The sequence below is a fragment of the Pantherophis guttatus genome, chromosome 1 (genome assembly GCF_059756535.1).
Source record: "Pantherophis guttatus breed Tessera chromosome 1, ASM5975653v1, whole genome shotgun sequence".
Lineage (NCBI taxonomy): Eukaryota > Metazoa > Chordata > Lepidosauria > Squamata > Colubridae > Pantherophis > Pantherophis guttatus.
Window position 1 is genome coordinate 319,511,632 of NC_142063.1, and position 13,105 is coordinate 319,524,736.

The 13,105-nt window shown below is 38.5% G+C and overlaps 1 protein-coding gene across 2 annotated transcripts in view; it reads left to right on the top strand.

Annotated features, from left to right (window-relative positions):
• KIF13B (kinesin family member 13B) overlaps positions 1-13,105 on the top strand; it is a 147,755-nt gene that overhangs the window by 51,889 nt on the left and 82,761 nt on the right. For both annotated transcript variants that reach the window (XM_060693089.2, XM_060693090.2), the window contains exons 8-10: positions 78-212; positions 2,366-2,478; positions 3,036-3,147. In XM_060693089.2, the coding sequence (XP_060549072.2) occupies positions 78-212; positions 2,366-2,478; positions 3,036-3,147 (360 nt within the window). The remainder of the gene's footprint in view (positions 1-77; positions 213-2,365; positions 2,479-3,035; positions 3,148-13,105) is intronic.

Here is a 13,105-nt window from a genome sequence, read left to right on the forward strand (position 1 = left end):
CATATGGCTTAGTTCAGATCTCAAGTTCTGCATGAACTTCACTAAAACACAATATGTTTTGTGATTCTTTTATTTAGGATATAGAGTCCTTGATGTCTGAAGGCAATAAATCTCGTACGGTTGCTGCAACAAACATGAATGAAGAGAGCAGTCGATCCCATGCTGTTTTCAAAATTATCCTCACACACATATTGTATGATGTAAAGTCAGGGGTGAGTTCTGCAATTTGTAGTGCAGATAAATAATAGAGATCTATAAAAAAACAATGAAAAAAAATGAGTTTTATAAATACCATATCAAAATAAATATTTTTGCCAGAATTTTACTCCTGTTTTGCTTGCTTTTAGAATACATCTTGTTACCTTAGGTGAGACTGGGGAACCTGTGGTCCTCAGGTGTTCTTCATCTTAATAATATAATAACAGTTGGAAGGGACCTTGGAGGTCTTCTAGTCCAACCCCCTGCTTAGGCAGGAAACCCTACACCACTTCAGACAAATGGTTATCCAACATTTTCTTAAAAACTTCCAGCATTCACAACTTCTGGAGGCAAGTTGTTCCACTGATTAATTGTTCTAAGTGTCAGGAAATTTCTCCTTAGTTCTAAGTTGCTTCTCTCCTTGATTAGTTTCCATCCATCGCTTCTTGTCCTATCTTCAGGTAGGACAAGAATAGCTTGATTCCCTCTTCTTTGTGGCAGCCCCTGAGATATTGGAGTACTGCTATCATGTCACCCCTTCTTTTTATTAAACAAGACATACCCAGTTCCTGCAACTGTTCTTCATATGTTTTAGCCTCCAGTCCCCTAATCATCTTTGTTAGCTCATACTCTTACTTTTATTCATACCTCATACTCTTATTAGCTCTAGCACTTTGGTCTAAGATCAGAGAGGATGGGATTCGTGAAGATCACAGATCCCTAACCTCATCATGAGAGGTAGTATAGCCTTTCTAGGAACAACGGTGCTATTTACTTAAAACCAAGACTTTTAAAAATACTGTGGGATATGTTTTGAGGTTGCAATCTCAGATCTTATAATGTTAGGGAGAGTTGCTGTTCTCTACAGTTTATTTGGGATATGAACCAAGAGAAAATTATTTATGTATGAAAAGTGATTCTTCTGGAGGTTTCAGTGTTATCCAAACACTCCCTAACAACCTTTGGTTGTTTGGGGCTTAAAAATAATAGATAATATATTCCTTGTTTTAGCCACACTACTAAGGATGTTTCCATTTTAAAAAGCACTCCCTTATATCCAAAAACCCGATTATAGGAACAGCACATTTTTGGGGGATAGGTGGTACCATACTTCTCCACATATTTTGGGAACAGCTGCACTGAATTTGAGAAACTTCTTACATTTTTCAAACTTCTTTAATCTTTGTCTAAGTAGGCTAAAATACAATACATGAATTACCTAAACCAATTTCTATGCAGTCTGAAAATCACTTGTGAACCTAAGGCTGTATAAAGGCTTGATATGCTCACTTGTATCCCTGAGTAATGGATTGATTCCGTATAAGCCAGAGTTCTCCAACCTTTCCAGCTTTGTGGACAGCTGGGGAGGGAGAGAGGAAATGGTTCCGCACAAGCGACAGGCGTGCACACTTGCTGCTTGCGCAAATGGAGCATGCATGCACATGCTGACCCGCTGCTCACACATGTGCTCGTCCACTGCTTGTGCAAGTGGGTATGTGCGCGTGCACCCTTGCCCACCACTTCCACAGCCTGGTTCTGAATAGCTCAAGGCCTGGTAGTGAGCTGTGGCCCGGGGTTGGGGATCCCCTGGTATAAGCAAAAATCTGCAGACATTATTGTCTGAATATATCCTAGTGAAATCCTGTGCCTTTTCTCTTAATTATTTTGGTTATTCGATATTTGGAAAATTAAAACTCACCAACATGCAAGTTTAAAATATTCAGCCCTCTAATCCTCATTCTGAACTAAAATAAGCTTTATTATTTTATTAGTGGAGGGGGATTCATCTTTTGCTAACTTTGCCTTTAATCTCTCTTATCCCTTTGTTTTCCCTCACCAGTTAAATCTAGATCGGCTTTGGTCACATTCATTTGTGCTAGATGTTAACTTGTGGCCTGGTGATTAGGGAAGCTGCAACTTACTGTAGAAGGCATGGGAGACTTCTCTGTAAACTCTTTTGAATAGGCACATTTGTTATACAATAAATCATTTATGAAAGCATGACACAGTCTGTACTTAACTACTTCTTTAGCATCAAGATCTTTTCCCCTTCTTGTCATTTTCCCTTCTTTCTTTTTCCCCCCAAACTGAGAAAAAGTATGTAGGGTATTTTGGGGTGCTGAAGAAGTGATATGTCATTGGGCTAAATGCTATTTTCTTTCCACAGACCTCCGGTGAGAAAGTAGGCAAGTTGAGCCTGGTTGACCTAGCAGGCAGTGAAAGAGCAACCAAGACGGGAGCTGCAGGCGATAGGTTGAAGGAAGGAAGCAACATCAACAAGTAAAGTTTACCTTTTAAAGGAATTAAATGTTTTTAAAGAGAGGGTGAAGGCCAAAGTCAATATGTCCTAATGTTCTTTACTTATTCAGAATGACAAGAGGAAAGAAAGAAGCAGAGTTCTCCTTTGACTTTTCCCTCCATGTTTTCTTTAAAACGGGGGTCTCCAACCTGGGCAACTTTAAGCCTGGCGGACTTCAACTCCCAGAATTCCCCAGCCAGCTTTGAATCTTGGGAGTTGAAGTCCGCCAGGCTTAAAGTTGCCAAGGTTGGAGACCCCTGCTTTAAAAGAAACAGGAATTTCTTCTTCTCTTCTCTTGAGACCTCAGAAATTATTAGATTAGAGATTATTATTATTATTATTATTATTAGATTACATTATTATTAGAGAAAAATTAAGCACTATTTTTTCTGGGTTCTGTTTATATGTTAGTTAATGCTTAGGCAATTTTACCCCTAAAAGCAAAATGCAAATTAATAGAGGAACCAGCTATTCTTAAGCATCTATCTGATTCTAGTCACCATAAAATTAAAAAGAATCTTTTCCTCCCCCAATGCAGGTCTCTCACAACTCTTGGGTTGGTCATTTCAGCCCTGGCAGATCAAGCTGCTGGAAAAAATAAGAACAAGTTCGTTCCTTATCGTGACTCCGTGCTTACCTGGCTACTCAAAGTAAGTGAGCCGTTATTAAGGAGGTCAAAGCAAGACAACATTCTCTGTTTCGGGTCTATTTGGAAGGGACACCTGCTGAACATAAAAGATTGCAGCTGCTGATTTCAGTAGAAAACCACAGTAGCTCTGTGAATAATTCTCCTCAGGAAGCTCTTTTCTTTCGCCAGGAGTAGAATTTCCTAGCTTTCTGAGAGGGTTGGATCCCTTTAGGTGGCTCCCCACTCAGTTCCTAATCAATAGTGCAGTATCTTAGTCAATTTACTGGCAGCTGCATCCACAGCTTTTCTACCATAAAAGCTTTAGCATGGCTAGCCCACTGGTTAACATCAGAGATGTTGCTTTCAATTGTTAGCCATTTGATGTCCATTGAATACGAGCGTGGATTGCAATAGACGTATCAGTTGTAGCTCAAGAGAAAGGGTTGAGAGAAGTCAATCTCCTGTATATTGAAAGAGTCACAGAATTGACTATGCACTGTTTTTTAAAAAAAACTGGCTTGATGTTTACAGAAGAACGCAACTAGTTTGGAAGAACTTCAAACAGGAACAAAATGCTGGCAGGAGTTCAGTGACACAATCTGGTTGCTAAATTTTGTTGCTAATATATTCATGCAAATATTCAGAGACATTATATTGTATATATCCAAATCTGTCAATGCCAATGAAGATTTTTAATTCAACTTTTTATAGCAATACCTGGTTCTCCAGAGCTGGGAGGAAAAAAACAAGCAAACACTTGCTCTTCTTGAACACTGTTGCGAAGTCTTTATGGATATTACACTAATAAACTTAATGGATCCCTTGCTGGGGACTTCTTATAAGCAATTTCTCAACTGGTATTCAAACATGTAAAGCCTTTGATCATACAGTTAACAGTTCCTTTTGGTTATTATGGATAAATCCTGTTGCTAGACCTTCCCCTCTTCTGTAATGTTTATCTTACCTCTGAAAAAGCCTGTTTCTATATTTGCTGGCAATGAACTCCATAAATTCCTCTTTCAATAATAACTGTAGTACAGATAGTCCTCGACTTATGACCACAACCGAGCCCAAACTTTCTATTGCTAAGTGAAACATGTGTTAAGTGAATTTTATCCCATTTAATGACCTTTCTTGCCACAGTCGTTAAGTGAATCACTGCAGTTGTTACATTAGTAATATGGTTGTTAAGTGAATCTGGCTTCTCCTGTGACTTTGCTTGTAAGAAGTTTGGAAAGGGTGATCACATGACCCCAGGACACTGCAACTGTCATAACTTGAGTTGCCAAGCATCCAAATTTTGATCATGTGACCATAGGGATGCTGCCACGGTTGTAAGGGTGAAAAATGGTCATAAATCACTTTTTTCAGTGCCATTGTAACTTTGAACTGAGCTGTTGTAAATCGAGGACTATTTGTACTATATGTTTGTTCTTCTGAATCCTGAATTTGTCACTAATTTCATTTGGTGTGTGCTAGAATTATGTGAAAGCTTTCTCTCACTGCTATATTCAAATTTTGCAAGACAAATTGTTTTTTTTTTTCCTTTTAAAAAAAATCCCTATTACCAAAGGGTGGAAGTTTTAAGTCTTGATTACTTGCACTAGGCAGGGACCTGAATTGTCACTGTGTGAGTGACTATGTGAGATGGGCAGAATATACAAATGCGATGAAATAAAAAGGCTTTCGAGAGTTCTTCCAATCTGCAGAGTATTTAGCCTTCCTTCATAATTTTAATCTTTATTAATATTATGCATTATTTTAATTGCTCTTTTCTGTACCATCTGTAGTTTAACATCAGGATGTTCATTTTTTGGGGGGAGGGGTGGGCAGAGATCAAGCACCCCAAAATTGACAGTTCCAGAACAAAGGAGTAAATGGGGACAGAATAGAAACCCAATTAAATTTGTATTATATTATAGTAATCACATCTCTGTAATTATGTACATGAATTATGTTAATATTATTTCTCATGTATTTAATAATTGCTACCTCTATTACATTAAACATTGCAATTTGGTGGCAACATTTCAAGTGACAACTTTTGGGAAGCTAAGAGGTTGTGCCAATTCTAACACTTGGAACCCAGAAACAGTGTTTTAAAATCCCTTTGTCCCCTTTCCTACATACATAGATTATGCTTTTTTTCAATTTTACAGGGTGAAGTGATATTTTCAGAGATTTTACATTAGGGAATAAGCAGGATGTGAAGTGGATTAACTTCCATTCCTGCCAAGACAATTCCATACAATAAGCATAGAAAAGAATCTATTTCTCATTTAATAGATTTAGATCACTGTGGTAAAAGAAGAAAATATTCTCTTCCTTCCTCATTAGCACTACTAAGCAAAGCCATAATTGGATATGGGGAGACTTGGTTCTTCTGTTAAATATCTTGGATAGGGGTGGAGATACCATATCGTCTAGGTTTCATCCACTGGGGAAAGGAAACTCAAGAGCACCATAAATTATAAATGAGGATTCTCATTAAAAAATAATGACAATATGTATAAAAATTAAACATCTTTTAAAAAGGCAAAAGGCTTGAAAATTTATATGATAAAGTAGTTACAAAACAATTCATCAAAATCTTTTTCCTTACCTTTCTGTTGAAAAAAAAACAACAACACCTCCTAAGACAAATGTTGGCAAAAAAAACATATAAAAGGAAAATAAGTAGAAAAATGTGCAGGAGGACTCTATGGTTCTTAATATGGTAATACATTCCAACTATGGGCAGATAGCCGAGAGTATTATTTATCTCCTGGACAAGCAGCAAAAGGTTGACAAATTTATGGATTTTCAGCCCCAAATGAGGTAGTAGAAAACAAATCTATAGGTTAATATTCTACATTACATTTCTAACACCAAGGCAATTCAATTCAAAATCTTTATTGTCAATGCACAACATACAGTATGTACAATGACATTGGTTGAACTCCCTCAGTGCACCCCCCCAACACAATACAACTCACAATGAAGACAGAAAATCCCTAACCCAATAAATCATATTAACAAAACACCCAGTCCTATTACACCAGTGTGAACATGTTACACATTGCGCCGGCCCTGCAGTCCATCATACTATGTAGTTATGATGTTATTTCTCATTCAGGAGTCTGACAGCCCACGGATAAAAAACTGCAGATAGTTCTTACTTTAGTTGTCAAGTATACACAAAACAAAATATTAAACTTATTTTAAGATCGAGAAAGACTCCTTTCATTTTTTTAAAAGCAACCTTCATTGCTGAACAGGATATTCAAGCTTATTATTTATTCCAAGGCTCTATAAATAACTAACTTCAATTTCATCAACTTTCTTCAACTTAAAAAAATGAATTACTTCTTTAGGAGCCACAATTAATTCTTCCGGGGTCATAAATACGAATTTCAGGAGCGACAATAGCATTACAAAGAAAAAAGATGCAAATAACTGTCAGCTCAATAAAATACCAGCACACACTGTGTGAGATAAATGAAACTCGGTTTTAGTTTCAGTAAGGTTTGGAAATTACTTCATTGAAGGCAGCTAACAATATTATGAGAGGTCTTGCATAAAGACATTATGACAAACTGGTTTTGCTTAAGTGAGATTGCTGCATTACATGCCTTTGTATCATACAGACAGAGTTGGGAGAAGCAGAGATAATTGCTTCAGGCATTGATTCAGTGATCTGCCTTTTCTTTCCCTTTTCTTTTTGCTTGTTCCAAGCTCTAGGCAAATGGTCCCTTGCCCACCTTTAAATGGCTTTTTCACTCATTCTACCCTGTGGCTGAAGTTTGGCCTTAGAAGTCAAATGCATAAGAATTTAATGTTCTAAGGAAATGCAAGGCTTTTGTAGATATGCAAATGGAGAGAGGGATATATCCCAATCATGTTTTTGCAGCAGAAATGGGCATAGCCTGAGAATAGCAATAGCACTTAGGCTTATATACTGCTTTACAGTGCTTTACAGCCCACTCTAAGCAGTTTACAGAGTCAGCATATTGCCCCCAACAATTTGGGTCCTCATTTTACTGACCTCGGAAGGATGGAAGGCTGAGTCAACCTTGAGCCTGGTGAGATTTGAACTGCAAAATTGCAGGCAGCAGTTAGTCAGCAGAAGTAGCCTGCAGAACTGCACTCTAACCACTGGATAGGCTTAAGATACAGAAGGATCTTGACAGACTTGAACATTGGGCGCTATCTAACAAAATGAAATTCAATGGTGAAAAAAGTAAGGTTCTACATTTAAGCAAAAAAAACCAAAATGCACAGGTACAGTATATGTGGTACCTTGCTCAGTAGTAGTAACTGTGAGAGGAATCTTGGAGTCCTAGTGGGCAACCATTTAAATATGAGCCAGTAGTGTGCTGCAGCTGCCAAAAAAGCCAACACAGTTCTAAGCTGCATAAACAGAGGGATAGAAGCAAGATCACGTGAAGTTTTAATACCACTTTATAATGTCTTAGTAAGGCTACACTTGAAATACTGTATTCAGTTTTAGTCGCCACGATGTAAAAAAGTTGTTGAGACTCTAACAGTGGAAGTTTTTAAGAAGAGATTGGATAACCATTTGTCTGAAATGCTATAGGGTTTCCTGCCTAAGCAGAGGGTTGGACTAGAAGACCTCTAAGGTCCCTTCCAACTCTGTTATTCTATTCTATTCTATTCTATTCTATTCTATTCTATTCTATTCTATTCTATTCTATTCTATTCTATTCTATTCTATTCTATTCTATTCACTGTGCAACCGCAGCTAATTGTAGAAAAAGTCTAATCCATCTACGACTCTATTCTAGGTGAAGGAAGAACAGATCAGATTTGTGTATAATATTAGTCTTCAGCAGTAAATCTCGGTTTTCCAGAAATTTAATGTCTTAGTCAGTAATTTAATGGTTACATGCCATCAAATTGACCTTGACTGTAACTGACTACATAGAATTTCTCCAGGATGACGTATCCATAAGTTGATCTTTCAGTTCTTCCAGCGGTGCAACCATTGCAGATATGAGTCTATCCATTTTGCTGCTAGTCAGTCTCTTCTTTTTCCTTCCATCTTTCCCAGCATTAGAGCCTTCTCCAAGAGAGCTACGTCTTTGCATAATGTGTCCAAAACTCAGGAAGTCCTCGATTTATGATCATAATTGAGCCCAAAATTTCTGTTGTTAAGTGAGTTTTGCCCCATTTTATGACTTTGCTTGCCACAGTTGTTAAGTGAATCACTGCACTTGGTAAGTTAGTAACCCGGTTGTTAAGGGAATCTAGCTTCCCCATTGATTTTGCTTGTCAGGAGGTTGGAAAAGATGACCTTGGGACACAGCCATAAGTATGAATCAGTTGCCAAGAGTCTGAATTTTGATCACGTAATCATGAGGATGCTTCAAAGGTTGTATCTGTGAAAAACGGTCATAAGTAACTTTTTTCAGGGCTGTTGCAACTTTGAATGGCCACTAAATGAACTGTTGTAAGTCGAGGACTATCTGTATAATTTGAGCCATGTCATTTTTGCTTCTGGGTTGATTTCTTCGATGATCCTTTTGTTTGTTTTTGACTGTCCATGAGTATTCTCCAACACCAGAGTTCAAAAGCTTCAATACTTTTCCTATCTTTATTTTTATTTTTTTTTATTAGTCATATTTCTATGCCGCCCACTCTCCGAGGACTCTTGGCGGCTTACACCAAAGACAGTATACTAAATAGCATATTGCCCCCAACAATCTGGGTCCTCATTTTACCCACCTCGGAAGGATGGAAGGCTGAGTCAACCTTGAGCCGGTGAGATTTGATCCGCTGATCTGCTGAACTAGCAGTCAGCTGAAGTAACTGCAGTACTGCACTCTAACCACTGCGCTACCTCGGCTCATCTTGCCTTTTAAGAATCCAGCTTTCCCTTCCATAGAATGTCGCTGTTCTGATCTTTGCAAGTCCTAATACATGACAGCATCTGAATAGCTTTTCCAGGGCCTTCACTGCTAGCCTCCAATGTATTTTCCAACTGCTTATTCCTTTTATTGTGGATAATTGATCCTAAAAGTTTTGGCAAGAGACTTGCAGAAACAAGTCAGTTATATTAGAAGTTTTATTGGAAAGAAGAATGAACCTTTAAACACAACAGCTGGTTGATCCACCACAGTCCAATGAAGTCAGACCCTTTATGTCAGTTTGTGCACTAGAATTTAAACTAGGCTTTTTTTCTTCTGGCCTGTGAGATTTTAGGAAGGCTGAGAAATAATAATAATAATAATAATAATAATTTTATTTCTATACCGCCCTTCTCCCGAAGGACTGATGAAATGAATGGAAAGGACAGTAGATAATCAGCAGTCAAGAGACAGAAGGCAAACCCATTGACCACTTACCGTACAAAGGTCTCAGTCTAAGAGGCAAGAAACTTGTGAAGAACATCATTCCTCTCCACTAACATGAACTCATTATAAGCAGGGCCTACAGCCGTGATGGCGAACCTATGGCACGCATGCCCAAAGTGGCACGCGAAGCCATGTCGCCTGGCATGCGCGGCCTTGCCTGTTTGTCTTCTGGGTTTCTGGCGCACATGTGTGTGCGACAATCAGCTGTCCTTCACACGTGCGGCAAAAAACGCTGTGTGCCAGCCAGCTGATTGTCTGGTGCACATGCACCAGAATCCGGAAGTTCAGCTTTTCTGAAGTGCAATCCATTCACTCATGCGGCAGTGCCGAAAACCAGCCTGCGCATGTGCGCTGGCCAGCTGATTGTTGGGTGCACGAGTGCTAGAACCCAGAAGCTTGGCTTTTCCAGAGTGCAATCCCTTCCTGCGCATGGCAGTGCCAAAAACTGGCCTGTGCATGTGCACCGGCCAGCTGATGTTGGGTGCGCATGTGCGCTAGAACCCGGAAGTTCGGTTTTTCCAGAGCATCACCCCAACAAGCGCACACGCGTAACATTTCCACACAACCTTTTCGGCACTCGTTGCCGAAAAGATTCCCCATCACTGGCCCAGAAGATTCTCTTTACTTCCAGAATTCTGCAATTCCCTCAGACTAGCACTAAAACAGCGTAGGTCTGCAGTTCTTGCTTCCTTGAACTTCCCCAAATGACTGAAGTTTGACACCACCTTTCCAAGTTAATAAATCCTTAACCAGTCTCTTGATGGCCTTGAGAGGCAGACAGTAAATGCTTACATTATAGTAGTATTTTCTAGCTTGAGGTGGTTCCTGTTGCGTCAGTCTATGTTCTTTCCCTTCTAATTTTTTTTTACAGGTAAAAATCATGTTCCGTAAGCTTTTCTCTGGTGGGGGAAGGGGGATACAGGCACTCAATATCTTTTCCCTTGTAATAAAAAAAGCAGCTTCTGTAAAGAGAGCGATGTTGAAGTGAGAAACAGGGATGGTTAAATTGCATTGCCCTTTTTTGCTTTTCTCTGTTCGGAGTCACAACTTTCCAAGTTGTTATCAAGGGTGCTATGGTGTCAGAGAAAAGGAGCATTGAATTCTGTGCCCAAGTGCCTGGAGGTTTCAGCAACTGTTGTGCCTATGCTGAATAGAAGGCTGGGAATATGGAGTTCCTGGGCTTGGCTAAAAAAGCACTGTGATGGAACAGCGAAAGAACCCAATCTGGGCTCAAAACTGGCAGCGTCTGGCATAACATTTGAAATCTAAGCAAATATGATGAGTTATTTCTAGCAATTATAGGGCAAGAAAGGGGGGGGGGTGAGTTATAATTTCTTTTGCTTTCTGCCAGGATTTTTATGCCAGTGCATGGCTGTTTTGAATTAATCAACTTGTATAGTTATTCACTTCTCTATCTGCTTTAAAAGTCTTAATTTGTTGATTTTAAAAGAGACATTGGATGCAACTTTTGGTAGTGGAGCCTAGATGTTACATTTCTCCCCAGATTCTATAGCTCCTTCCTTCGTTCTTTCTTTGAATTTTCATTTAGAATTTGTGCCCACAACATATCTTCAAGGAAGCTTCTGTCCACAATAAAAGTAATCATCGGCTAAGCCTTATTATGGAGAAGTCTCTATTATCACAAGCTCAGCCATAGAAAAAGTATGAAGGCATTTTATTCCCACATAAGGATGATGGGTAAAATGCTTGAATACCCTACTACCCTTTAATATATAATTTCTATAAAGGTAAAGGTAAAGGTTCCCCTTGCACATATGTGCTAGTTGTTCCTGACTCTAAGGGGTGGTGCTCATCTCCATTTCAAAGCCGAAGAGCCAGCGCTCTCTGGTCATGTGGCCGGCATGACTAAATGCCAAAGGCTCACGGACCGCTGTTACCTTCCCACCAAAGGTGGTCCCTATTTTTCTACTTGCATTTTTTACGTACTTTTGAACTGCTAGGTTGGCAGAAGCTGGGATAAATAACCGGAGCTCACCCTGTTACATGGCAAAGTATAATTATATTTTAAATATAATTAAAATATTAAAAGTATAATAAATATAATATAATAAATTATATAATATAATATATATAATATATATAATATATATAATATAATATGGTATGATATATATGATATATAATATAATATTATATTATAATAAATAATATAAAGTATAATAAAAATTAAAGTATAATTTCTATACTTTAACCTTAATTAACATTGAACATTAAATACTAAATATTAAATACTAAAAAGTAATAACAAGCATGGCTTTTAATCAGTGACCCATCTCAGCCTTTTTTATTTATAACATCAAGGAAGGTACCGTAAAAGGTACCTTTTTTATGCTGAGGAATTGCTCCAAACCACAGCAGCACCATTTTGCTCAGACTAGCTTTAACCAAAGGAGAAGTAGAAATATGGATGACTGATTCTAGCTCAGAATTCAAAGAGCAATAATTCCAATGCATCTGGAGGATAGCAGGCTTTTAAGGGCTGTCTTTATACATTCTGGGTCCAGGCCATTTTAAGCACTCATGGTCAAAGCATTTGTTACTCATTTAGAGATGTGTGAAGGTTGTTTGTCCTTTTTTATTTGTTTAGCAGCAGCTGTCAATGCCATTTACTTAAGAGAAATAGTTCTCTTTTGCACCTAGTGTATTATTTCTTGTAGCACAGCTGGTATAGCAAAGAGAATTTTATTGTTGCTTGGCCCAATCACTGCTTTCTCTGCCTTAGTCCTTCCCTTTCCCCATAATCTGATGATGAAAACTAAAATGTCCTTCATGTATTTGGTTGGTTTAGACAATGCCCTTGAAGGGCTTTATACATTTGGAGTATGCTATATACCCTGTTTCCCCCAAAATAAGACATCCCCTGGTAATAAGCACAATCGGGCTTTTGAGTGCATGGCAATAAGGCCAAGCTCTTATTTCAGGGTTCAAAAAAATATAAGACAGGGTCTTATTTTCGGGAAACACGGTATTATTGCTACTCAGATTGTGTTTTGATCAGTATCTAGAGCTGCAGTGGCGCAGTGGTTAAAATGCAGTACTGCAGGCTATTTCTGCTGACTGCCAGCTGCCGGAAGTTCAGCAGTTCAAGTCTCACTGGCTCAAAGTTGATTCAGCTCTCCATCCTTCTGAGGTTGGTAAAATGAGGTCCAGTTTGTGGGGGGCAATATTCTGACACTGCTTAGAGCGGGCTGGAAAGCTCTGTGAAGCTGTATTTAAGACTAAGTGGTATTGCTATTGTTGTCTAGCCTTTTGTCTTAGTTTAGAAAGTTATGCATTATAATAATCTTCATTTATCTCCATCCTCAGGCAGAGAAAGGTGATGGTTACTTAGCACAGATTTAAAGTTTAGTTTCCCACATCTAAAGCAAATGTGCAAGAAATTATACTGAACTTTAACTAGGGTAATTATGAAAACTTAAATTCACCACAATAATTAGGAATGTCTCAAAAAGATTTATGAATGATGCCCAGGAGCTGTGCACACCTACATTTTGTAGGCAACTTAAATCAACCTAATGACTTCTAGATGTCTGAGATGGTATTTCCCATCTTCCCTAACCACTAGGAATGCTAATGGGGTCTTAATGGGAATGTAATCCAACAGAG